The 24218-nt window shown below is 42.2% G+C and overlaps 3 protein-coding genes across 4 annotated transcripts; all 3 read left to right on the top strand.

The window, feature by feature from the left end:
* Positions 1 to 264: 264 nt before the first annotated feature.
* Positions 265 to 3058, top strand: hoxc8a (homeobox C8a). Its single transcript, XM_058642355.1, has 2 exons — positions 265 to 1030; positions 2378 to 3058. Exons 1-2 carry the CDS (start codon positions 595 to 597, stop codon positions 2692 to 2694), a joined length of 753 nt encoding a protein of 250 aa, XP_058498338.1. The 5' UTR covers positions 265 to 594; the 3' UTR covers positions 2695 to 3058.
* Positions 3059 to 12738: 9680 nt separating this feature from the next.
* hoxc6a (homeobox C6a) lies at positions 12739 to 15252 on the top strand. Of its 2 annotated transcripts, none has more exons than XM_058642357.1 (2): positions 12739 to 13668; positions 14101 to 15252. In XM_058642357.1, exons 1-2 carry the CDS (start codon positions 13272 to 13274, stop codon positions 14412 to 14414), a joined length of 711 nt encoding a protein of 236 aa, XP_058498340.1. In that variant the 5' UTR covers positions 12739 to 13271; the 3' UTR covers positions 14415 to 15252. The 2 variants fall into 2 exon arrangements, with proteins under 2 accessions (XP_058498340.1, XP_058498339.1); XM_058642356.1 differs by having other exon boundaries at positions 14098 to 15252.
* Positions 15253 to 15579: 327 nt separating this feature from the next.
* Positions 15580 to 19455, top strand: hoxc5a (homeobox C5a). Its single transcript, XM_058642358.1, has 2 exons — positions 15580 to 16655; positions 17927 to 19455. Exons 1-2 carry the CDS (start codon positions 16178 to 16180, stop codon positions 18133 to 18135), a joined length of 687 nt encoding a protein of 228 aa, XP_058498341.1. The 5' UTR covers positions 15580 to 16177; the 3' UTR covers positions 18136 to 19455.
* The last annotated feature ends 4763 nt before the right edge of the window (positions 19456 to 24218 follow it).

Raw genomic sequence — 24218 nt, 5'->3', positions numbered from 1 at the left:
ATCATGCTTCACACTCCTTATATTTTAACCACTTCCCCAAACTCCATGGATCAGTTTAGTCTTTTGTTATAAATATAACACTGATCACATTTAAAGCCTCTTGGGTTGTTGGTTATGATTAGTGTAGCTCTTCTCAAGGTGGATATATACGTAGGGCCCACGTCTGACCACGGTCGCAGGAAAGATGAAGGGGCGGGGGGTGGAGGAGGGTGGGGGGGGCGCCTGTGGTGGGGGTGGTTGGGTGGGAAGCTTCAAAAAAAGGAAAAAGAAAGAAAAGAGCAGCGTCTGTGGCTGTGCCGGTCGAGCACAAGTCAGCTTTAACCTTAACGCACATCCAAAGCACAAGCCATGAGCCGGGTCTGAGCCTGCAGAGCCTAGAAAAAAAACCCACTCACGACTGAGAGAGGAATCCGATGAGAGGAACGGCTCAGAGAGAGTGAGCTGCCGTAGATTGTCCAAAGGGGCAGCGTTTCTCCCAGTTCCGGTTTGTCTGCCTGTGTGTGCTGCGCGAGTTGGGACCCTAAACAAAAGGCTGCCATCATCCTAAAGGAGATATTCAACTGCGAGAGCCCGTCTGCTTGATGCTAACTAAACATGAGCTCTTATTTTGTTAACCCTCTTTTTTCTAAATACAAAGGCGGCGAGTCACTGGAGCCAACTTACTACGACTGCAGGTTTCCACAAAGCGTTGCCCGCAGCCACACGCTGGTTTACGGACCCGGAGCAGCCGCACCGGGCTTCCAGCACCCGTCCCATCATGTGCAGGACTTTTTCCACCACGGGACCACGGGGATCTCGAATCCAGGATACCAGCAAAACCCGTGCGCTTTGGCTTGCCACGGAGACGCAACGAAATTTTATGGATATGAAGCCCTTCCGAGGCAAACGCTTTATGGTACCCAGCAAGACGCAAGCCTAGCGCAATACCCAGACTGTAAATCGTCGAGCAGCTCTAACCCCGGAGAAGGACAAGGCCACTTAAATCAAAACTCTTCTCCCAGTCTTATGTTTCCCTGGATGAGACCCCACGGTCAGAATCGTACAATTATTTCCTATTCTTTCTGTGTTGATCAGTGTGCGCGCGCGCGCGCGCGTGTGTGTGTATACGTGCGTCAGTGTGAGTCTGCCTGTGTGTTTGTGTACGCGTGTGCTGCTCTGTAATTCCTGTGTGTGTGTATGTACATATATGAGTGTTTCTCCAAACCATAAAACGAAATAAGAGAGTGAACATGATGGGGCACATAGAAGCTGTAGTGCAGGCTGCTGTTCCTCTGCAGCAGCAGCAGCAGCAGCAGCAGCAGCACATGTCCATACAGGGCTGAGCTGCTGCTGCTTTCAAAAGTGCCTTTTAAAACACTGGATTGCTGATCACCGCTCATGACACCAGCTCTTTGAAGTCAATTATCGTTCACATAAGATATTTCACAAACTCTGAAGGCACGAGGGGGAAGGATGAATAAGTCATAGTTTAAAATGTGATGCTATACCTCACGCCCCAACCAGGAGCATGCAGAGTGACAGGAGGGTTAGCTGAAACACAGCGTGCCTCCGATTATCCACAATCCGGGTTTTAAGGATTTGGGGGGTAATTTGACCCACAGGCCCAATGCGGCTCAGACTCTTACAGCCATAATCATAAAGGCTTTTGTGGATATTACCTCTTCCATTCACGGATCATCATGTTCCGGCTATCAGACTACATTAACTCCACACAGGTGTAAGCTTCATTTTTATCTGCTGCTGGTATATTAACATCAGCCTGCCCCCATCTGCTGTCACTGTGAGCTTTATCCTGACTCTCTCTACTTTTCCTTATGTCCCCCCCTTTTTTTTTTTACATTTTACCCATATGTGTGTGTGTGTGTGTGTGTGTGTGTGTGTGGGTGTGTGTTTGTGTATGTGTATGTGTATGTGTGTGTGTGTTTGATCAGGCTTTGTAAAGCCATTTTAATATATCACATAATATAAGGAGTTTGATGCAGACATGAATACATGTAAATGGGGTTTTAAACTGATTAATAATTTAAATACACAGTCTTCTCATACTCACTCTTGGGTGAAGTGGGGGTACAACTCGTGTCAGACAGCTGATCACTCCTTCCTGCAAATGGCACACACACAAACAAACAAAAAATATGCATATAAGAAAATAATATATTATTTAAATGTCTATTGCTATAGAAAATCCAATACACAACACACACCGTAGGGCTCCTTCACGCCTGAGAGTAAGGGGAACGCTTTAGATGGAGATGAAGGATTAGTTTTCATTCTGATGGGAAAATGTGTAATGCAGGAAATGATATTAGGATTAAGAGGATTTTTTTTTTGTATGGTCGACCGTGCTCAGCTAACTTCTGGCTTTATTTCATTTAAGCCCCAGGCAGACGGAATGGGAGGCAAACCTACAGTCGCTATCAAACTCTTGAACTGGAGAAGGAGTTTCTCTTCAACCCTTACCTGACCCGTAAGAGAAGGATCGAGGTGTCCCACGCCCTGAGCCTCACCGAGCGACAGGTGAAGATCTGGTTTCAGAACAGGAGGATGAAGTGGAAAAAAGAGAACAACAAAGACAAGTTTCCGGGTCAGAGGGGAGAGGCTGAAGCCGAGGGCGAGGAGGAAGGCAACGAGGACGGTGAAGTGGAAGAGGCAGAAGAGAAAGAAGCGGAAGAGAAAGAAGAGACCAAGGAGTGATTTTATGGTCCTTTTTATGGTTATATGGCTGAAAAAGGGAAGAAAAAGCAGAGAGAGAGGTCCCATAAACAGATGAAGAGTCACATAAGGAGGCAGAGAGCGTCAACTTTATGACCACCCTTTCATTTTATCAAGAGGGAACAGGAATCCCGCTAATATTGTTGTCATAAATAGACAAAATTCTCCCTTCTCACAATTTTCCTAATCCATGATTCGCACTGCTATTTTTTTTTTATTTTCATTTTTCTCTAGATGCTACACAAGCTTGTGGCAATAAATAAATAAAAATAATTTCTTTGATAGAATTGTTGCCCTGCACAAAAAAACAAGGGGTGAATTAAAACGCATGTTAGATGGAAAAAAAGCTTATAGCTCTTATTTTTTCATTATTATTTTACTTGTTATTTTTTTTATAAATTTGTTTTTAAATAATAATAATAACACCACCACCAACAACAACAACAACAGCAACAACAACCACAACAAAATCAAATCATGACCACCGTCGACCTGTGTTGTAAATAGATGAGAGCCTACATTTAAAAAAAACCCACCATCATTTCAGAGTAACTTTTGCGAAACTGTCAGTGAAGTGTAGGCCTATAACTTAGTAGTTAGTGTTCAAAACATCATTGCAGCAGTTACATGGCTGTCAGTCCATGTGCAAAAACCCACACGTTTTATTATTATCCTAATTGTTACTGTAACTGTTTACTCGTTTTCATGTGAATGGCCTAGACAAAGATCGCCATTAGCTCCTCAGTCATCTTTTTTCTAGGATTACCAGGGAAATGCAATCGTTTGAAATCCTTTGATGCTACCTAAAACCTGGGGAAATTGCAATAGAGATTTCTGAATATAGAGATTTCATATGGTTTTAATTTTAAAAGTTGTTCTATATCAACCTTATATTATTAAGTTATGTATGTAGCATTTACCCAATATACAATATACACTTGTTGAAGACAATTTGTGAGTCTTGGGAAGACAATTAGCTCAAAGCCAAGCAAACAAGTTAGAGATTGTACCACGGCACTACCTAAACTCAGAGCGTTGCCTTTGCAGAATTTATATTCCACACTTATGGCATCGCTCTGATATGATTGCAAGCTATTTCCCCAACAACTAAAACTGCCTATAACGCACATTTACTGTGTATGATAATACCTGCTACAATTACAAGAAATTTTAAAGTGAGGGAATTTTTATTTTAATGTGCTGGTGATATAGCGTAGTTGTTTTTGCACTGAATATAATCTTTATGTACGTCTTGTTATATATTGATGTGAACAATATGCTCGTTTCCTGGTGTTTTCTCCTGTGAAAGACGGAATTGTGTGCCCCCCCACCCCCCAACCCACCCCACCCCACCCTTCGCCATTGTTGATGTAAAATCACGAATAAACAAGATGGCTCACAATCATTTCTGCTTTTTATTGGTATCACAGCCTCTGTTGCTCAAAGTACTCCCTTCCTCCACCCCAACACACTCGTAAAAATGAGCTGCAGACAGAAGTGAACTGAAAAGCTAAATCACAATACAGTGTAATATGTGGAGTTTATTTCATTGTTTCACCACTGCGCTGCTTTTCTAAAAAGTCTTAGACTTTTAGTGAGACAGTTTCACATCTGAACACTCACACAGGAGTCGTTTACTCCGGGTAAACAACAGTTAGACGAGGAAATGGCTAAATACGCAGCAACGTTGATGTTTTGATGATGCTTTAATTTTCTGCCCATATGCGCCCACGACATGTCGCGGCAGCAGGGGGTAAAGGATGCCCACGACTGTCGAGGCGTCTCTTGTCTGAAGTTTGCTTCATTTAAACTTTTGCAACTTGATCCATGAAATAAACGCCAGCCGTGTGTTTGCAGATGTTTCCCTTATACCGTTTTAAAGGAGGGCGGTGAATCCCTTCACAGCAGGCGCACTTTCCAAAGCCTGAGTCGTGTTTGATTCATCCTCTTAATAAAATAAAAAAAAAATCCTCTCTTCAGGGAGGACACGAGGCTCTCCTTAATGAATCTTTGGATGAGTGATGGCTGCTTGAGAGGAGATGAACAAACATCTGGCATGTTTTGTTAATAATCGGACTAAATAATGGGCAAAGCATCGGGGAGGCTTTATGTGTCCACACCACGCGAGGTGTAAGTTTTATGTTCAGACGCAAAACTGAAAAGCAGCGGAGTGTTGAAATCAGAGCGGATGAGAGGCCAAGTGCAGGCAACAACCTGTGTCTCATCCTCTGCTGCTGCTGCTGCTGCGTTTACGGTCACCGCTCATATGACCAGTCACCATCAAATATTTATTCATTTATTTATTCCACGGAGCACAACTTTCCTCAAACACGTCACATATGTAGGTCACATGGTGTATTTTCCTACATTTGGGAACAATAATCTTAATAGAAACCTGACCCCATTTTTTTTTCCAAAACATGTAATATGAGCCATTTTTTCCATCTTTGAAGCTGAATTTCACTCACACACTCACAGCTGCTGACCTTGTTTTTTAATTTGAGGCCCAAACACAGCTTCCATGCACCTTTTGGTTTCATTTTCCTTCTTTAATTCTATTTTAAATTAATGTATTCTTATAGGCTATATGCTTTTCAACGAATGGAGAGTGTCGTATTTCCCTGTAGCTGGAGTCAGTGTCACGTCTCTAAATTATTCAAAGCTCCCACTGGTGCGTCCAGTCTGTCTGCTTTTTATCTGCTCATGTATTGGGCCTATTATCATTCTAACCTATTTAAACAACCTCAAATAATCTACTAGGTGTTTGTGTGTGAAACCGTGGAGGCCACAGGACCTTCATTGGAGTAGATAAGGCCTATAGCTAAGAAATCTATTTGGTTTTTGATTTTTTTTTTTTTTTTTTTAAAAAGAGATAAATTGAAGATATTTCGGAAAATTTATTTGTCATTTTTAGACATAAGTAAGTTAGTGAAGGAGTTGTAGTATTTTCTCCAATTAAAGGTTTTATTTACAAACCTTAACATTGTTGTTAAAAATGAACATTGCTAATGCGTTTGTCTAACGAATAATTCTGACTGTGGGGTTACAGGCTTTTCATTGCATTAGTTTTTAGTTTTTTTTTTTCAAATTCTGCATGCTATTCCTCTTTAATATAAGAACTTGAGAATAATACCAGTGCGTCCTGTAGGTTGGAGTCTATAGCGGATGTTCAGTTCACTGTTGTTTCCTCCTCAGTTGTGTCTTTGAATCAATTCTGTCCCAAAAGCGCTTCCTTTCCTTTTCCATTGCGTCGCAAGGCTCTTCTTAGTGTCACTCTTTGCGTGCGTGTCGTCTTTAGAAAATTCCGGATGTGTCCCCAAGTGACAGCTTTCCTCCAGAAGGGATGGGCCCAGTGTGTGTGTGCGGGGCTGTGTACTTTTACCATAGGGTTGACTTGACCAATAAACTTTAGTGGACCTGCTGTAAACTTTATTGGTGGTGTAAAGCCTCAGCTCGCATGGGTCTGCATCTTTTGTCCGCGTGTGTGTGTGTGGAGTGAGCTCAGTGTGGAGATCACGGCCTGCAAGGACAAGATGCACCCGCTCAACGTGACATGCATTTCTTTGATTATTTATTTTGTTTATCATGAGTATAATTATTTGAAATTAATTCGTGGATTCTAAGTCATTTTTCTACGAAACAGACTGACATGTTTTGCTCTGTGTGATTTAAAACTGCGTCTCCTGGCTCCGAATTAAACGATTTCCCTTCACTCCCTTTCATTTTCAGTCTTCATTCTTATGGATTTCGTTGCAGCATATTTGCAGAAGGCAAAATGATTATCTCGTGGAATCCGCGGCTCGCCTCGTTTTCCTCCATATATCTGAGATGTAAAAATTGATGTGCGTGTTTTCCAAGAGGCATCACTCTCTTTGTCGCTCGTTTGCCAAAACTTGTTAAAAGTCTGAAGCAGATTTACAGTGTGGGTGACATGTTTTTTTTCTTGTCATAAACTTTGATGGCTGATGTGTTGTCTTGGTCTTGGCTGTAACTGCAGGCTCCAGCTCCGCCTCATACCTGCTCTTCTGGTTCTTTAAAAAAAAAAGAAAAAAAAAAAAAATACGTGGAAATTAGTTTTTGACAAAGGTGTGAAATCTAACATCATTTTGAAATATTCTGTTTTCCCTTGGAACATTTATTTGATGTGAATGTGTGCGGCAGTCAAACCTGACATCTGATAACTGTGATATAATCTGTCCTATAAGAACCAGACAGTGAGACTGAGGCCCTGCATGGAGGCAAAGTCAGTCTGATTCAAGTTTAATCTCTCTCTCTCTTTCTCTTCCGGCCTCCCCTCCTTCTCCTCCTCCTCACTGACCCTCTTTTATTTCCCATTTCCCGTTGGCTTGGGTGCAGTCAGGCTACATGATGGCAAACAGCCCGTCTATTACGAGACCTGTCATATTTTTATTTTTTATTTTATTTGATACATGTGATGCAATTTCAGCGTCTCCATATCGTGTGGCCAATTTTTGTTTTTCGTGACATCGGGGAGAAAAACAGAAAAGGGAAAGATGGGTGCAAACATTCCTGGTTGTTAAAGGGAGAAATTTACAGCTGAGTAATAAAAGTTTACGACTGAATCCTTTCTGCGATTGGCTGCATCGAGCCACGTGGCACACGCTCTATGAACATGAACTTTATGCTGTTGTCTATTCTCTAGTCCTTCCCTTGTATCAGCAGCATACCAAAAAGCTGGGGCGTAGAAACGTCTTATTTTGTGCTTAAATCTCACATGAGAAAACCACTGCATTGCTTTTCTGGCGCTGCTTTCGTGTGATATTTATCCGATCTCCGACTTCCTGACAGAGGGATCTTCGGGACAGTCGCCGCCTCTACCATCCGCTGCCTGCGTCTGTCCTCCCCCCCGGAGGCAATAAAGCCGCGACTGGGTAGGGAGAAAAAGGAGCAATGACGGCTGCTAGAAAAAGGACTTTCCCCGGTAAACAGACGCTCTGCTTCCATAAGCTCCCACATCGCCGCGGCGTGAACACAGGCAGCAGCACACGGAGATGTGAGCCCCTTGATATTTCCCTGTCGCCATCGTGACCCCTCGGCTGGACCACAGACTACGGACTACTCTCCTGAGGTAAGACTACACATTTACACTGTATGTCCCTTTTTGTCGCTGTTTTCTCTGCTGTGCTTGGGAACCAGCCGCTGATTTCTGTGTTGAAATGATGTGCGTGTGTGTGTGTGTGATGCAGCGTGTGTGTGTGTGAGATCATGAGAGAAGGCGGAGGCGTCCTTTCTGTGGAGCTGTGTGACCTGACCTGTAGCCTTGGCAGGCTCCTGGTGCTCACTGTACCTCTGTGGTTTTTGGTGTAGTTTTGATTTCCCCCACTTGCAGTGAGTACTAATGGCCGCCTTAACCCGCATTAGCAGAGCGGTGTGGAGTTGCTGGCCCACTCTGTTGTAATGAATTGCCTTCTGATAGTAAACTTTCTCATCACTCATAGGCCCTTCTGACCAACCAGTGACAAATGACGCTGTGCGCTGACTGATCTGCTCCAATTAGCCCTCATGACTTGTTCCCGTGCTTGTTGTCACTTGCTGTTTTCCAATCTGTGCCAAGACACGCGCTAACATTAATATGCAGATTCACGCACGCGCATGCGTGTCTACCTGCACGCACAAACCGCGTCTACCTGCACTGTGTACACACTGACATGCACAGCTCCCAGCAGTGCCCCCTAGCGACCTGAAGCGCAGCCTGTGGAGGTGGGTGGGTGTTGAGGCTTGTTGTTTATGGCTGCTGGCTTTCTACTGCGGATGTCAGCTGACCCGCTTGATACATTGTGCTGCCAGCGAGCAACAGCACGAGGTGACACGTAGGAGTGTTTTCGGCGACTCTGATTTGTTGTTGTCACTTTGGAGAAGAGAGAGATTTGTTTGTCTCATTGTTTTTGTCTCTGATGTAATGAGATGCGAGGATGTGCAGCTGCGAGACAGACGCTGCTCTGTGACACAATCACTGACGCCAGTGTGGGAAGCGTGCGTGTGATTTTTATTTAACACCCTCAGCAAAGTGTACAAATAATCACCAAATAATCACAATGGCCATTGAGTGGACAGACCTCCGCGAATTGACGTTAAACTAAGATTAAATGCACGTGAAAGGTGCCAAGGTGTCAAATAAAGTTAAATGATCGAATGGAATGGCAACATTTAACCTGAGAAATATGTACATGAATTTAATCAGCATGGGAAACCGGAGCCACCAGTGTGTGTGTGTGTGTGTGTGTGTGTGTGTGTGTGTGAGTGTGTGTGTGAGAGAGCATGTGTGTGTGTGTCTGAGTCTGTGTCTGTGTGGAACAAGGAACAAAGAAAATATATCCAGGATGATGCAGGGCCAGCATTGCATTTCAAAACAAAGTGATATATATCGAGAGCACATCGTGTGTGTGTGTGTGTGTGTGTACACACACATGTCTGTAGTAGAATGTAAGGACTTTTTTTTTCCCATTCAAACACACCATCTTTTGGAAGACACGTGTAGTTAGAAGAAGTCTCAGTTTGGTAAAACGTTCCCTCAGTGTGTTCTCCTCTCTGCTTTGCTCTAGTGAGTATACACACATGCACATGCACAGACACACATGTGTTGTTCGTGTTGCACACTGGTGTCACGTGCCTCTGTGTCCTGCGGGAGCTCCATAGCCCCGCGTCTAAATCTTGTAAAAGCCCAGTTATTGCAGCAGCCTTTAAAGTCTCATAACCTACTGTCACATACATTGTTTGCTTCTTCTCCCTTATGAAACATTGTTGTTGCAATGGATCGTGTCCACTGCTGCTGCTGCTGCTGCTGCTGCTGCCCAATATCTGCAGAGAGAGAGAGGGAGAGGGAGAGAGCGCGAGTCCATTTAATGCATGCCATTTGGGTAGTTTGGTAAATTTAGGTTCCAAATAAGAGTCGAAAACCACAGTGAATTGTTTTTCACCCTGCAGTGTTTTTTAAAAGCAGAGACGAGACTCCCATAAAAGCCCATTGAAATCGTGAATCTGTCCTCATCACCACATTTAAAACCTCACTCACTAATCCCGACAGCACAGAGAATTTTGCCTACTAATGGTCATAATTTATGATGTGTGGATCAACATGCGCTCATTGGGCAACAGCTTCCTGAGTGCTTAACGAGCATAAGTCGAACACTTCCGGACATTAATTGGACGGCCAGCGATGGTAAAGTGCCTATAGAGGGCTTTACATTGTTAGTATGTGAATTACTCCTTATTAGTGAGGTTAGAGGCGGGGGAGAGTTAAAAGCATCACGGGCGGACCAGACTTTGCCTTCCTTGCTGTGTTTTTAATCATGGCTGATAATGTCGAAATTTTACACGTCCCATAGAACTAATACTGAGTGATGTTGTGATGCTGATGTGCATTTGTAGCCTGTGTGACTGCAAAAGACAAGGGAGACACACTGAATCTGCTGCTGCTGCTGCTGCTGCTGCTGGGCCCCGCTCTGCTGCAGAGGAACAGGCTGCTGCACTCAGGCCTTCAGAAAGCGTACATTTGAATTTTATAATAATATGACGCCATTTAACAATTATAACAATAATTTAAACACAATTATAACAATAATTAATTGTGCTTCATTTCAAAATCATAAATTAAGATGATTTGCAGCGTAGCTCGTTGCCACATTCATTTTCAATTCATTATTTTCGTCTTGGACCATCGCGGTTCTGTCCTATTCGTGCTGTTACAATGTCTCTGTCCTGGAGACGTTGACCAAACGTTTGTTTCCCTTCTGCGTCAAAAGCCGCGCATGTGATTTGCCTCACGGGCCGCAATAAAACACTAAAACACGGGGGAAAGAATGACCTTTCTAATTCTGCACACTAGCACAAGCTCTGCTGCTGCATTCCAACCTCTCCAGTCCACACATTGGCTTTACTGTTCAGCCTTTATTTACAACCTGCTGGACTTTATGGAGCGGCGTGTTTCTTCGGGGGGGAGAAAGCAGGGAGAGTTGTGAATGACAATTAGCCTGCGGGATAATATGCGTTTTGGAAGCAAAATAATACATTTATGTGTTAATAAGTTGACCAGATATTATACATGTTAGATGCATATATTATTTTCATATACTCAGTAGAATGCAGGGTGTGTTTTTTGATGAAGTAAAGGCTTTTACAAAATCCTCTACATATGGTGTTCTGACAAATTCAGAAAGTAGGCTATACTGATCACCACACACCAAATATATAGATACTATACTACGTGCGCATTTGTATTTGTATTTTTTGAGTTTTAATTTAAATTTTAAACACTAAGTCACTTTTTAAATTGTTTCCTCTGTGTGTGGAAAATACATTTTTATAAAAAATAAATAAGGCTCCGTTTTGCTGCGTTTTTAGTGTGGGTAATATCAGAGTGGAGAGGAAAAAATAATAATCCCAGGACAGCAGCAGAGTTTCACTCCAGATTCCAACTTTTGCGCTTTATTTGCCTGTACTGTGTGCGACGCGGAAGTCACATATGGCCACGAATAAGCTAAAGGGAAACTTTTATTGCACCAGCCACTTCCTTCTCTTTGTTCTTGTCTCTTTTATGGGCTATTCAGGATCCCAAACAGCAGACCAAACACTGCTGCACATTTAGGTCTGCGAGTATTCAGCCTATTGAAGAAATCAATGAGGTGGACCAATGGGTCTGATGTGACCACAACGACTGCGTCTGAACAGACATTTTCAATAACTGTATCGATTATTTCATTGGTTTCCATTATGGCCTTTTCCGAAAAGATAATGTGAATTTTATTGTTACAAATTAGTGTGTGCAGTGTACTTTTCATTCCATTTTAAACGCGTCATATTTTTTGAAAAATAAAATATTGTAGTGGCGTAAAACACACTCAAAACATCTGTAAAAAAAAGTAATTTAATTATTAAAGAAAAGTAGAAAACTGAGCGAGAGAGGCGCTGCCTTGTCATGTCGTAAATGTAGATTTTTACGCACCAAGCTGCAGCACGTCACTCCTGCCTGCTTAACTTTTTTTCCCCAAAACGCTTTAAAAGTCATTTTCAAACCCATAATTTTTTTTGCTGGGATAATTATCAGTTCCCCTTTCCTCTCTGTGTGTGTGAGATAGAAGAATGTGTGAGTGTATAATCACATCAGGAAAAATAAGTGCAATAAGCGTATAAGCATTTTCAACACGTTGCGGTTTTTTTCTTAACTGTAATTAAATTGTGTGCGAAAAATATCAGAGGTAGAGTCTTTGAGTTTAAAAGAGTTTAAAAGACTGTACCTGAGAGTCATGAGCTCACAGTGAACACAGCTGATTTGCTCTGAGGAGGATTTTGTCTGGACAGTCGCATAAAGATTTTTCAAGAGAGTGTGGCAGAAATAATTTCCTCAGACGCAGTTGTTTCTGTCGACTGGACTTATACACGCTTTTCCACATGCTGTGCAGTGTTTCATTTCTGAGCTGGGAGTCTGCTGCTGCTGCTGCTGTTGCTGCTGTTGCTGCTGTTGTTGCTGCTGCTGCTGCTGCTGCTGCTGTTGCAGCAGCATGGCTTTGCTGCAGAGATAGTTGTTGGTGAGCTGGGGAACGTCACTTGTTTTATTGCCCTCACTGAAGAGAGACCATAAACGCATTCTTACTACCTACATACACCCTCCCCCCTTCAGTTCACTGCAAATGCATGGAAATTGCTCACATGCCAGATAATTCCTACACAATGGAAACATTAACAGTATGCTGGTAACTCGTCGATACACGGCCGAGATAAACAACACATGCCAATATTCATTTTGTTCCTCATACAAAAGGCTGCCCGCGTCCTGCGGGATGACAACATGTAGACGAGATAGTAGATCACTGCAGCAGTGAAATTAAGTGAGGGCTTTTTTTGGCACACACACACACACACACACACACACACACACACACACACACACACACAAATCAAAGTAAAAAAAAAACAAAAAACAAAAAAAAAACTCAATATCACAGATGATGTTTGGTGTTATAGCTCAGTAAGTAAATGAAATCCCCAAATGGCCCTTTAAGACACGAGTTGGTGTGTATTTATCTGCCTTCCTTTGACTGTGATTACTGCACTGAATGACGTTGGCCACGGTCTGCATCATATACTTCCTGCATAAACACCTCATCTCTCAAACTTCGAATCCAAAATGTCTCAAATAGCCAAGCTGCACAGTGTGTCACTCCAAATCTACGCTGTGTTTATCGGCATTTAGCAGTAATGTTCAAGCTCTGAGCTAAAAGCTACAGTTTCTCCTCAACTCCTGCCTCTCAATTGGTGGAGAATGGTCAGCTGACGTTGTCATATTGTCTCTCACCGAGCCAAGCCTCGGCTATAACACTCGGGTTTGTGCGTCTTAACCGGAGATTGGAAATTAATAATATTGAATCCTCAAAGTAGCCCACGTCCACGCGGAGAGGCAGAAAGTCAAGGAAAAAAGAAGCAGAGCTGGGAGAAAGGTGTGGTTGCATTGACAGAGACGGGAAGGAGATTTACTCAGGAGGAGATTGTAAAGAGACCGATAAAGAAGTGGGGAGAGTTGGAGAGAGGGTTACACGCAAGGTATGAATTCTTATTTCGCAAACCCGTCGCTCTCCTGCCATTTATCCGGTGGTCAAGATGTTTTGCCTAACGTTCCCCTGAACTCCACCACCTATGACACAGTCAGACATTTTTCGTCGTACGGTGCCGCTGTGACCCAGAATCGGATATATACACCTTTCTACTCTCCTCAAGACAATGTCGTCTTTGGCTCGGGTCGGGCTCAGTACGAGTATGGATCAAACGTGTTCCTCCAGGACAAGGACGTGCTGCCCAGCTGCAGGCAAACAAACATGGGACTCAGTACACAAAGCCACATTGCTCAAGAGTACAGTTTGGATCAAGGAAGAGCAGGAGCGCAGGATCAGAAAGGCAACGTCCCGATCTACCCGTGGATGACGCGAATGAACTCACACAGCGGTGAGTTTTACTACGACAAATAAATTAAGCGAATGGGTCAGTTTTACGATATGTCTTACCAAGAGAGTAAGTTACTTTTTATGAGCCCATAAAACATTACTGTATTCCCCCGACTTGTAGATGGGCCTTTGCATGTGCAAACAAACAGCTTTCATTTTAAGAATGATATAGTAGCAATAATCAGTAGCGTGAGACAGAGAGGATACAACATGATGCTTCGCTTATTTTTAGATAATCAAGTAAAGATGCCCTTTGAGAGTGGATACGTTTTACAGCTAAAGTGGGTTCATTTCTCGGTGTGGGTTTAGAATACTGTGGCGAGACGAAACTTAACGCTCAGGTCGAATCTCAGACAGAAGGTTTTGATGTCCAAAAATGTCCAAAAGTGTGTGGAAAAAAATAAACAAGTGACTTTACTTTGCATCTCAGCAGGAGTCGGGTACGGGACAGACAGACGCAGAGGACGTCAGATTTACTCTCGCTACCAAACACTTGAGCTGGAGAAGGAGTTTCACTTCAACCGCTACTTGACCCGGCGCAGACGCATCGAAATCGCCAATGCGCTTTGTTTAACAGAGCGCCAGATCAAAATCTGGTTCCAGAACCGACGCATGAAATGGAAGAAGGAGAGCAACCTGACCTCCACGGTGACTGGAAGTGAACAGACAGGAGGGACGCCAGAGGAGGAACGCAATGGCGCAACAGAGGAAGCGAAGGATGACGATGAGGAGAAGAAGAAAGAGTAGTTTGAAAGGAAAAGAAGTGGAGAGAAAAAACACCTTAATGACCATTAAAACCCAACATAACTACCTAAAAAAACAACATACATGGACTTGAGAGCAGCTTCACTGCATGATGGCTTCCCCGCCGCTCTCGCACTCACATCTTGCGATGGAGTGTTTGAGCCTTAGAAATCAAACCATTTCAGCCACAGTTTGGACCCAGTGACATTTGGAGCTCCGATTTTTTTATTGCAACGTCACACTTGTATTGTAATTATAATAATAATAATAATGACGACGATGATGATGATGGTGATGATGAAAAACCTAAGTATTAATGTGTGTGTTATTTCCCTCCCACACCCTCGAAAATACGTGTATTTATGCCCCCCACACCCCATCAATCACTGTGAACTATTTGATCACCTTACAAAATACAATGTTGGACACGACTTAAGTATGAACTCAGTGTTGTACATGAACATTCCACGAAAAGAAAGAAAGAAAGAAAGAAAGAAAGGAGCGAGCGGACACTTCATGTGTCCACAGTACAGTGTAGTACTTGAAAAGTGTTCTGCATCAAGCTGAAAGTTGCACGAACTGTTAAAATATCTACACACACACACACAACTGAAATGCCTGTATATAATCCAGTTACCAGTATATTATGTAAATCCTGTGAGGACGTCTGTGCATTTAATCCGCTTAATAGACGCTGCGTTACATACACTTTGGATCATTTGACTCAGTATGTGGATTTCAATGTGAGATAGAGATTTGTACACTCCGGTTTGGGAGTTACAACGTTCATGTTTTGTCATAATTGTGTATCATGGAATAAAAAACATTTGTAAAACTTTCATTTTGTGCTTGTTTCCGTGTTTTGTTGGCGACAGAACTACAGTAACTCCTCCTACACTTTGATACACAGACAGTATAAATGAAGGCAGATGAAAATAAGCACCAAACTCAGTGTGTGGTCTGATTGCACAATTTAATTATACGAGGAGACGAAAGGGAAACAAACAGGAGGGAGAAGTGGTTTTTAAACACATTCTTGTCTATTAAGCATTAAATAGTAGACGTTTTGATTGACAGTAGAAACACTGATATGAGCAATTATACAAAACCGCTTTGATATAAGGACAGTATCGTAGCTACGATGTTCCAATATGAGTTTAAGCGACTGACGTGTGAAGTATGTTTTTGTGTTGTGCTGCGTCAGCACATTAAAATACACAAATAATATGTATTTATATATTAATAATTATTATTTTCTTATTTATTATTAATAATATTAATAAATCGGACTGGCGGCGGACTCGGCGTGCGTTGGGGGCAGAGAGTTCTGGCCGGTGCTGACCGTCCTGCCCCATACCAGACACCAGATGACGCTCTTGTCTTACTGTCCTGCCCTTTTTGCGCTAAGGATCCCTGCCTGGTCCTGAGCAACCACCAGCTCAAAGTTTACCGGACACGTTTCTCCTATTCATCAATATCCCCATTGAGTATCAAAGCCAATTTATGACTGGCCAACATGTGCACGTGATCCCATACAAATACACCATATTTGGGCAGCGCACACGTCGGATCAAGAATAAAAAAAGATACCAAAGCCTACTCCACCTATAAATCGTGGATTATTTTTTAAGGCAGGCAGCTCCGAATTTTGCAAAAGCGGCTCTAAAGAAGAGCAATGATCAACAAAAACAAGGAAATAACCGCAACACAGCACACCCCGCAGCCCTGTCTAGTTTAAAAAAAAAGTATCGCTGGCTTGGTTCAACATGAGCTCGTATGTTGACAGCTCCAATTTCAGGCAAACAAGCGAGACAACTTCTCCTAACAGTATGTTTAATTTCGATCTATCTGGGCGCGCGTCCAGCCGCTTTGAGGATGTGAATGTGAACGGGATATTCACTTGTCCCGTCCCCACGACCTCTGTTGAACAGGAGGGGATGAAAACTAGCCTGCGTGGCAGTGCGGATACTCCTCTGCCGTCAGGACCACAGATAACTATGGTCTCCAGTAGCTCGTCCATGGACTCAAGCGGGCTCAGCTACAGCGGCAGCGCGCTGCTAGGGCGCGGGGCGGACATAGACCCGGAGAGGAGCGCGAAATCCGGCGGCACCATGAGCCAGGAGGGCGACAGGAACGCGGAGAACACGCAAACGGTGAAACGAAACGCAAACGCGAACCAGCGTCAGGACAGTGAGCCGAGACCACAGATTTATCCATGGATGACAAAACTGCACATGAGCCACGGTAAAGTTTGCCTATTTCCTAAAGTGCGACTAAGATGCTTTCTCTGATTCACTCTTAGCGCTGCAACACTTCTTTTCGCCCGCTCCACTTTCCCTCTTGAGTTTTATAGGCCAAACGCAGGAAATAATAAAAACTCGCGGTCATAAATTTTATGACAAAGGCATCCATTGCTCGTAAACCTGCTCTGTTACGGTGAAGAGGTGATCTGCGCGGTGATTTATGGTTGTATAATTGGATAAGAGAACAAAAATGTGATGTGAAATAATATTACAAATTCAAGCTCCGTGTGTTAGTTTTTTATTCTGCCTCGCTTTGTTTATAGTTTTTAGTGAAGCTGTGTGTTTTACATCATCACACAGTCTCTCTCTCTTTCTGTGTGTGTGAGAGACGCTTTAGCCTTAAATTGAACTCTGGGAAACACCAATGCCCTGACCCAATCGTGAACTTTTCACCTCCAAAGATCTGAATAGGGCTGCTCCTTCTCATGCTTTTCTGCTGCTTGATTATTTAGGCTGCAGATGGACAGTGAGCACAGACACACAAAAAAAAGAAAAAGAAAAAAAAAAAGAAGATTCCACACTCCTCCTGTTTCTGTGTTTCTCCACATGCAAACATCCCGGAGCAAACAGCAGGAATGTTGAAAAATATTAGAGTCAAACAGCAAAGGCCTGTTGCTTTCCTCAGCGCGCCTGCATGTTCAGCAGCCAGGCTATAAATAGGTGAAATATTATCTGGAAAACATCACTTTCCATTTTCTAATCCCACTTCATCTGTTTTTCCTCCCATGTCATTAAACTCCTGTGCAGCCGTACAGGCCGCAGTGTTGGCAATGAGGCCAACACACTATTAGAGTTCGTCTCGTTTTACACATTACAACGAGATACGGTTTCTGTTGTATATGTTTTAATGTGGAATGATGCCTGGCCCCCCCTCCTTTAAAACCGACCATATTTATTGGACCTAGTTAACCATCCTTATCAGCCGCACATAAATTTTTATTACACGAATCCACAGTAAGTAATATCAGGTTAAATTAGGTTATATAAAGATATTTGATCTTTTAAACGAGGGTGAACGGGAGCATAAATGATCATTTTTCTGCTTGTAATAATGTTATGGCTAATCAAGCCCTATATATATATATATATGTATATGTATATATATATATTATTATTAATAATAGTAATATCTTTAACATACTGTTATTATATATATATTTTTTCCATAACTCTAATGCTGGTGAACGCTAACTTATTTTAATACCACTTCAGAATCGGAGGGTAAGCGGTCCAGGACCAGTTACACCCGCTACCAGACTCTGGAGCTGGAGAAAGAGTTTCACTTCAACCGCTACCTGAGCCGCCGCAGGCGCATAGAGATCGCCCACACCCTGTGTCTAAACGAGAGGCAGATCAAAATCTGGTTCCAGAACAGGCGAATGAAGTGGAAGAAGGACTCAAAGATCAAAGTGAAGGAGTAGAGGAAGTGTTGGAGTAAACGGGGGTGCATGCTGCACGTTTTCAGCGCCACACTGCACAGTGCTGGAGTGCCGCCTGACCTCCGGATGAACTGCTAGGAGCAATGACATCATGACACCGCCCTGTGTGCTTTATCACCAATTATGTGTCACTTGCTGCAGTTTGGGACCTAATGTATTGAATATCACTCACTTTGATCAATCGGTTTACATTTCTAAATTAATTTGGTGCCCATGCGATGATAACCTCACTTGACTGCACGAAGTGGACATGAGGTTGAGAGAAGCTGCTGCTGCTGCTGCTGCATGGTCCTTCACGCTGCAAGGCTCTGGTCTGCAGTGGCTGCACAACTATATACTAATAACCCATGGTTTATTTCACTTAGGACACGAGAGGTGCAGGCTGGGGGATGCATGCATCATTTCCAACTGTACATCCCCATCATATGATTAAAAAACTAATCAAAAACCTGAAATGAAGGCGAAATTAATACTGACTGCTCTGGGAGAAATCGTAATGATTAAAGGAGATGTTTCCCATAAGTCCTCGCCAGTAAAAGCTACTTCATTAACCCTAATATTTTCTCTCTAACATGTTGAAGTGCAACCCTTGGTTGGATGTGTGCTTTTCGTTTCTTCTCCATGTTGTCTGTCATCTCTCTGTGAATTTTTGAAATCGTTCTGTAATAATTCAGCGACTGTATGTGATGATATTTGTGATGTGCAATGAAGCGATTTCTCTCCTCCTTTGTAAACGTCAGGTGTCTGGTTTACCCAAGGCCGAGAACAACTCATATAGGTGCTCGTTTGTTGATTGTAACCAATAAACTATCATCATTAAAACGTGGGAAAAAAAATGTTTTCCTATTGTCATAAAAAAGCACATTTCTGTTATTATTTTTCTCTCCTGATTGTAGAGGTTAATGCTAGAATTACACACATTTTTGTGTCTTTAAAATAATTCTGTCTACTGAATTAAACTGCTACGAATTTGTACAGTTTTTTTCTTATTAATACGTTTTGCTTCTGTTTCGTGTCTTTAAATCTGTCTCGGGAATCCACAGAAGTGCACTGACTGACAAACGCGCTCTGAAGTTTAAGGCCCCCCATAAAACTTTATTGCCCCTTTTCCACCACAGCACCACAGCCAGACTACGCTTCCTGTTTAGTCAGGGAAGGAAGACACACACTCACACACACACACTCACAGACACATTGTAGCCTGTGACAACACTCGCACACAACACAACATGGATGCAAAACTTTGGTTTCCTGTGGCCGCACTCTGATATTACGCGCCACCATTGTTGAGGCCATATGGCCACTTTATGACGTCGCCCTGCTCTTAAATCCTGGCATCATTACACTGTAGTTAAAACAACACCGTCTGCTCGTATAATGGACATAAAACCGTAGCAGTTGCTGTGAATCTGTGCTCAGCACCAGCAGTGGCAGCTTTCACTATAGAAGCAGTCGTGTGACGCAGTCTAGCCCAAGGTTGTGAGGCAATTTCTCTCTCTCTACAGCAACTGCTTCAAGAAAAAAGAAAAATCAACTCACCTCTCATACTAATAGCTTCCTATTCAACTTCCTTGACGGTTATGAGAACCGGTCAACGCTGCGTCCACTTTCTCTGCGCCCTGTTAGGCCTAACATATACGTGGACAATGTATTGAATCCCCCTTTTCTATGTCTTTCTTTTAGGGTATTTTAAAGTTTACAAGGTTACATATGCCAATTGCCCCAAGCAGGGCCTGTGAATGGTGAATGGGAAGCACGTGGTGTCATTTAAGTGGGTTTTATGGCCTGGAAGAGCTGACAAACCTTCGATATATACACATCATATATAATCTTAACTGTCCGGAATCGCAGCTGCTGGCTTCCCCTTATCTGAGGAAGAAAGGGCTTTGTGGCAGTGAGGATGCAGTACCTTTCTCCGGACTGTGTAGTCGGCTGGTGCGAGGGACTGAGAGCTGCTGCAGTAAGTTGCCTTTATAACTTTGCATACAGGCCCGCGACTGTGCGCTTATTTCAGCGTGTAAATATTGTTGTTTACATTTATATCACTGTGGCGTTCAATGCATGGTTTTCAAACGGGTTTAACTGCGAAATTAATGGCAAAACGTTGTTTTTAAATGTGCGTGTTTTACTGATTGTTAATCAGTTGTGTTTTTGGAAGAAAAAAAAAAACCGATAAAATGTTAAGTTTTAATACACTTGATGCTGCGTGTTAAGCACATGCACCGGAAACGAGGTGGTATGAGAAAAGTGGTCACAGGTTGTTATGATGAGACTTGTTTTTACGCATCAACATCCTCATGTTTACACCCCGTTTTAATCCAATTATATTACATTTAAAGATGAACGATTCTCGGTTTAAACGTAGACGTTTTATCTTGACACTTTGTTGTGCGTTCATGTTAGTAAGCGAAAAATATTTTTATATTTGATTAAAAAAAAAATGACGTGAGGGAAATTTTACAAAGTCGGGCTTCATATACCACACCCTCTCTCCCTCTCCACTGTCTCTACTCACTCATGTACTCACTCTATTTTACTTGTCCACACACTTGTATGTGAAAGAGAAAGTTTTCATTCATTCATTTTAAAAGTGTTGTTTGTGTAATTTAGTGACCTGTGGATTTATTTGGAAACAGTTAAATATAGAATGTACACGTTAAACGCTGTTAATGAGTCAAATGTTTGTATAGAAATATCAGTAAAATACAAATAATCCTAATAAAAATGGTTCACCTCATTAATTTTCTTAAATTAACACAAGATCGTGCTTGCTCTCCTCATGTTATTTTAAGGTCATGTCCTCCAGACTAAGAGACACGCATGTCTGATGATCCACTTTAACTGGGACATTGTCCAAATTGAAACCTTAATAAGCGACTGTTAATTAATATTTTTGGATGTTATAAATACTTGCAGTGTTTAGTATAGTTCTTTCTTTGGTTTCCATGAACAGTTCCCCTGCAGTGTGCGTTTTGCTTGTTATTCCACGTTGCAGGAGCAAAATCAGTTGTGAGGCTAATGAGACAATGGGATCATCACATCGTTTATTTGCCCATTTGTCTTCAAATTCAGCTCAGTTTAGGAGAAAAATACCCTGTCTTCTTCGTCATTGTATGGAACTACACATGGTTGGTTTTGATATGATGTTGATATTGTGTGAGTTTGGCTCAGCTGACACTGACACTGATGCAGCAGCATGGTTTATAATACAGGAATTAAAGAATGACTGGAATGGAAACGTTGTTTTATTTATTTTAATTAATTTCTTGTCCAGATTGTGACATTTCCAGACTGCAGACTCGGTGACGAGCACTAACATTGCATTTCTGTGTCACTGTGTGATGTCACTCACTCTGTGGTGCACGAGCCTGTGTGCATTTTTAACATTTCGCCGGGATTACACAGATTATTTACAGATTACCGTGTGTGCATAGGTTGTGCTTTCGGGTGTGTAAAATGATCAGTGATACACTTTCAATAGGGGGCACTGTGTAACACAATCCCATGTGTGGACTGTGGGGGGGCAACGTGTCCAAGCCATGTCTCAATTCGAGGTCTTTTCTTTCCACGACCTATTTTTGATTTATTTTGCATAATATGTGAGCTGTTCCACTGTTTAAATGTTGCCAGATGAAGGGAATCCTTTTGATAGGCCGCAACAGAAAATGAAACCATGCAAAAATAGGTAATAGTGTTTTTATTGTAAAAAACAAAACAAAATTAAAAAAAAAACACACATATTTAATGTGTGATATGGCATGTTAATTCTAGTCTATATTATTTATTTTGCCACTGGATCTTTTTGGAGAAAGTTTTAATCTAATATCTTTTAAATAAAAAAAAATAAAAAAGGTGATGTTCAAACAATCTAATGTCGCTGCAGAAAGAGTGAAAGAGTCTAAACATCCGTTTTCACTGCCACGTTCTGTGCTCGTGCATCCCTTTCTTTGACCTGTGGCGCTGACACCGTCATCATTCACCCGCCGAGGTCATTTCCGGGTGAGCGCAGACTTCCCTTTGTCTGAGCCCAAATAAGAACCATAAAATGCCATTACGTCGTTTTCAAACGCGGCCAGAATTTATTTACAATGTGAAGACAAAGTCGTGACATTTTTTTTTTAATTCAGCGGTCACCATATTTCAATCGAAGTCCAGGGATTTCTATTCTTGGAACATTTGCCCAAGGAAATACTCGAAATACTTGTCAATGCTGCTTTACTGTCTGAAAATGACCCGTCCTCGGTCCCAGATCTGCATGAGTCCACTCACGTCAAAGTTTTTTTTGTTTTTTTCATGAACAGTGTCCCTTCAATTATAGGAGACAGCAGAGATCAGAGACAGACATAGGGACACAGTGAAGGGACAATTTTAACACAGCCACACCGTTTTCTTTGAAAGATTACCTGCTGAAAACTTGACGAAAATGGGCTTTATTTGCGTAATATACAGTGTGTGAACGACCCTTTGATTATTATCCATTTTCTTTGTGCTTATGTTTTCATTTCGTTAATTGTATTATTGCATTATTATTTCATGGTACATAAACGCTCAGACCATGTATTTTCCATTTTAAGAAAATAATTCTGATTCGCATGACTTCGCAAATATGAATTAATAATTTGGTGGATAATTAAATTGACGTAAAAACACATATAGGCCTAAATATTATTTCAGAAAATCCAGAATTTGGCTCTATTTATTAAGATCTGAAATTCCTCATTTGCCAAAACAAATAATAGAACATTAAAATACCTGTATGTTTTTGGGTCATTCCCGATTTAATTTATGTTTCTTCTTTTTTTTTTCTTTTTTCAGACAGTTCACCGTGTCACACTGGGTTGGATCTGGGCTGGATTTATCAGTAAGTGTCCACCTCCACACGTCCAGACAGGAGATTATGAGCCCACATTGTTGTTTTAGGCTCACACCAACAATACAGATGTTGACATGGTTGACAGTGTTCAAGTGAGAGCCTCAATATTACATCTGTTAACTTGTTAACAAAATCAAAGCAGACCACTGTCTTTGTACAGTTGTCTAGTTAAGGGCAGGAAAAGTTGCAGCTCGACTCTAATGAACCACAATCGCTGTAATGAACTGCAAACCTGACCAATGGTTTCTGTGGGGGCATCTGCACTTTCTACAACCATCTCTGCTCCCTGGCTGCTTTTTTTAGAGGGTATTCACATCTAACTAGTCTCCAGTCTGGGCGCACTTCATTAAAACTTTTTTTTTTATTTTAACTGGACGATCCGGCCTAACGTTATTGCACCTGGGGAGGGCGAACGTATTAAGGCTATCAGGTTAAGGGTTTGATTAAAAGCGCATCGTAACCATTTTCATCAGGGACAGGAATATTGCTGCACTGTCAGGTGCTGCTGGTCCACCAAATTAAAAACAGCCACGCGTGGACAGAACAGAACAACCGCGCCTGCATAGTTTGGTACAGATTTATTTTGCTTACATATATGTACATGTGTGAACACGCTTGTACCGCTGTTATTTTGCAAGGGGGAGGAGGAGGGGGAGGGGGGGGGGGGGGTGGATGTTGGGGCGAGAGCTTTACCTATTTCTCAAATGAACAAATGAAACATCAAATTAGTCTGCCTGAGGGCCTCATTTTTTCTACTTCTGCATTATAACTAGTTATTGAACTAGGTGCAAGATCTGAAAGCCATTTGTGGGGAGAAAGAATTCATTGCTGTCTCTCCATCAATAATCCGTGGCAGTGAACTATTGGAACCAGTCAAACGCGAGGGGTGAAACGCGGGTCACGCTGTCTAACTAATATTAAAATGCGCCCGCCAGAGCGCGTGGGGCGAGAGGGAGTATGAGCAGCTCGTGCACACTGACTGGGTGCACAACAAACATCATATATTCAGATGAGCATATGTGTATATGACAGGCCGTGGTGGGTTTTGTTTTAGCACCGTGCTCCTGTTAGTTCACTGCTCCTTGTGTTAGGATGCTTTGTTCTTCGATTTTGAAAAAAAAAAAAAAGAAGGAAAAAAAATCTATTGGAGTGCAACGAGGAGAAATATGTGGATTGAGATATATTCTGACAG

The sequence above is a fragment of the Solea solea genome, chromosome 11 (assembly GCF_958295425.1).
Source record: "Solea solea chromosome 11, fSolSol10.1, whole genome shotgun sequence".
NCBI lineage: Eukaryota > Metazoa > Chordata > Actinopteri > Pleuronectiformes > Soleidae > Solea > Solea solea.
This window is presented reverse-complemented; position numbering and strand designations above follow the sequence as displayed.

Coding starts and splice junctions, on each gene's coding strand:
- hoxc8a (XM_058642355.1), top strand. CDS start 595: ATGAGCTCTTATTTTGTTAACCCTCTTTTTTCTAAATACAAAGGCGGC. Junction 1,031..2,377: donor TCCCTGGATGAGACCCCACG/GTCAGAATCGTA, acceptor ATTTCATTTAAG/CCCCAGGCAGACGGAATGGG.
- hoxc6a (XM_058642356.1), top strand. CDS start 13,272: ATGAATTCTTATTTCGCAAACCCGTCGCTCTCCTGCCATTTATCCGGT. Junction 13,669..14,097: donor GCGAATGAACTCACACAGCG/GTGAGTTTTACT, acceptor TTTGCATCTCAG/CAGGAGTCGGGTACGGGACA.
- hoxc5a (XM_058642358.1), top strand. CDS start 16,178: ATGAGCTCGTATGTTGACAGCTCCAATTTCAGGCAAACAAGCGAGACA. Junction 16,656..17,926: donor AAAACTGCACATGAGCCACG/GTAAAGTTTGCC, acceptor ATACCACTTCAG/AATCGGAGGGTAAGCGGTCC.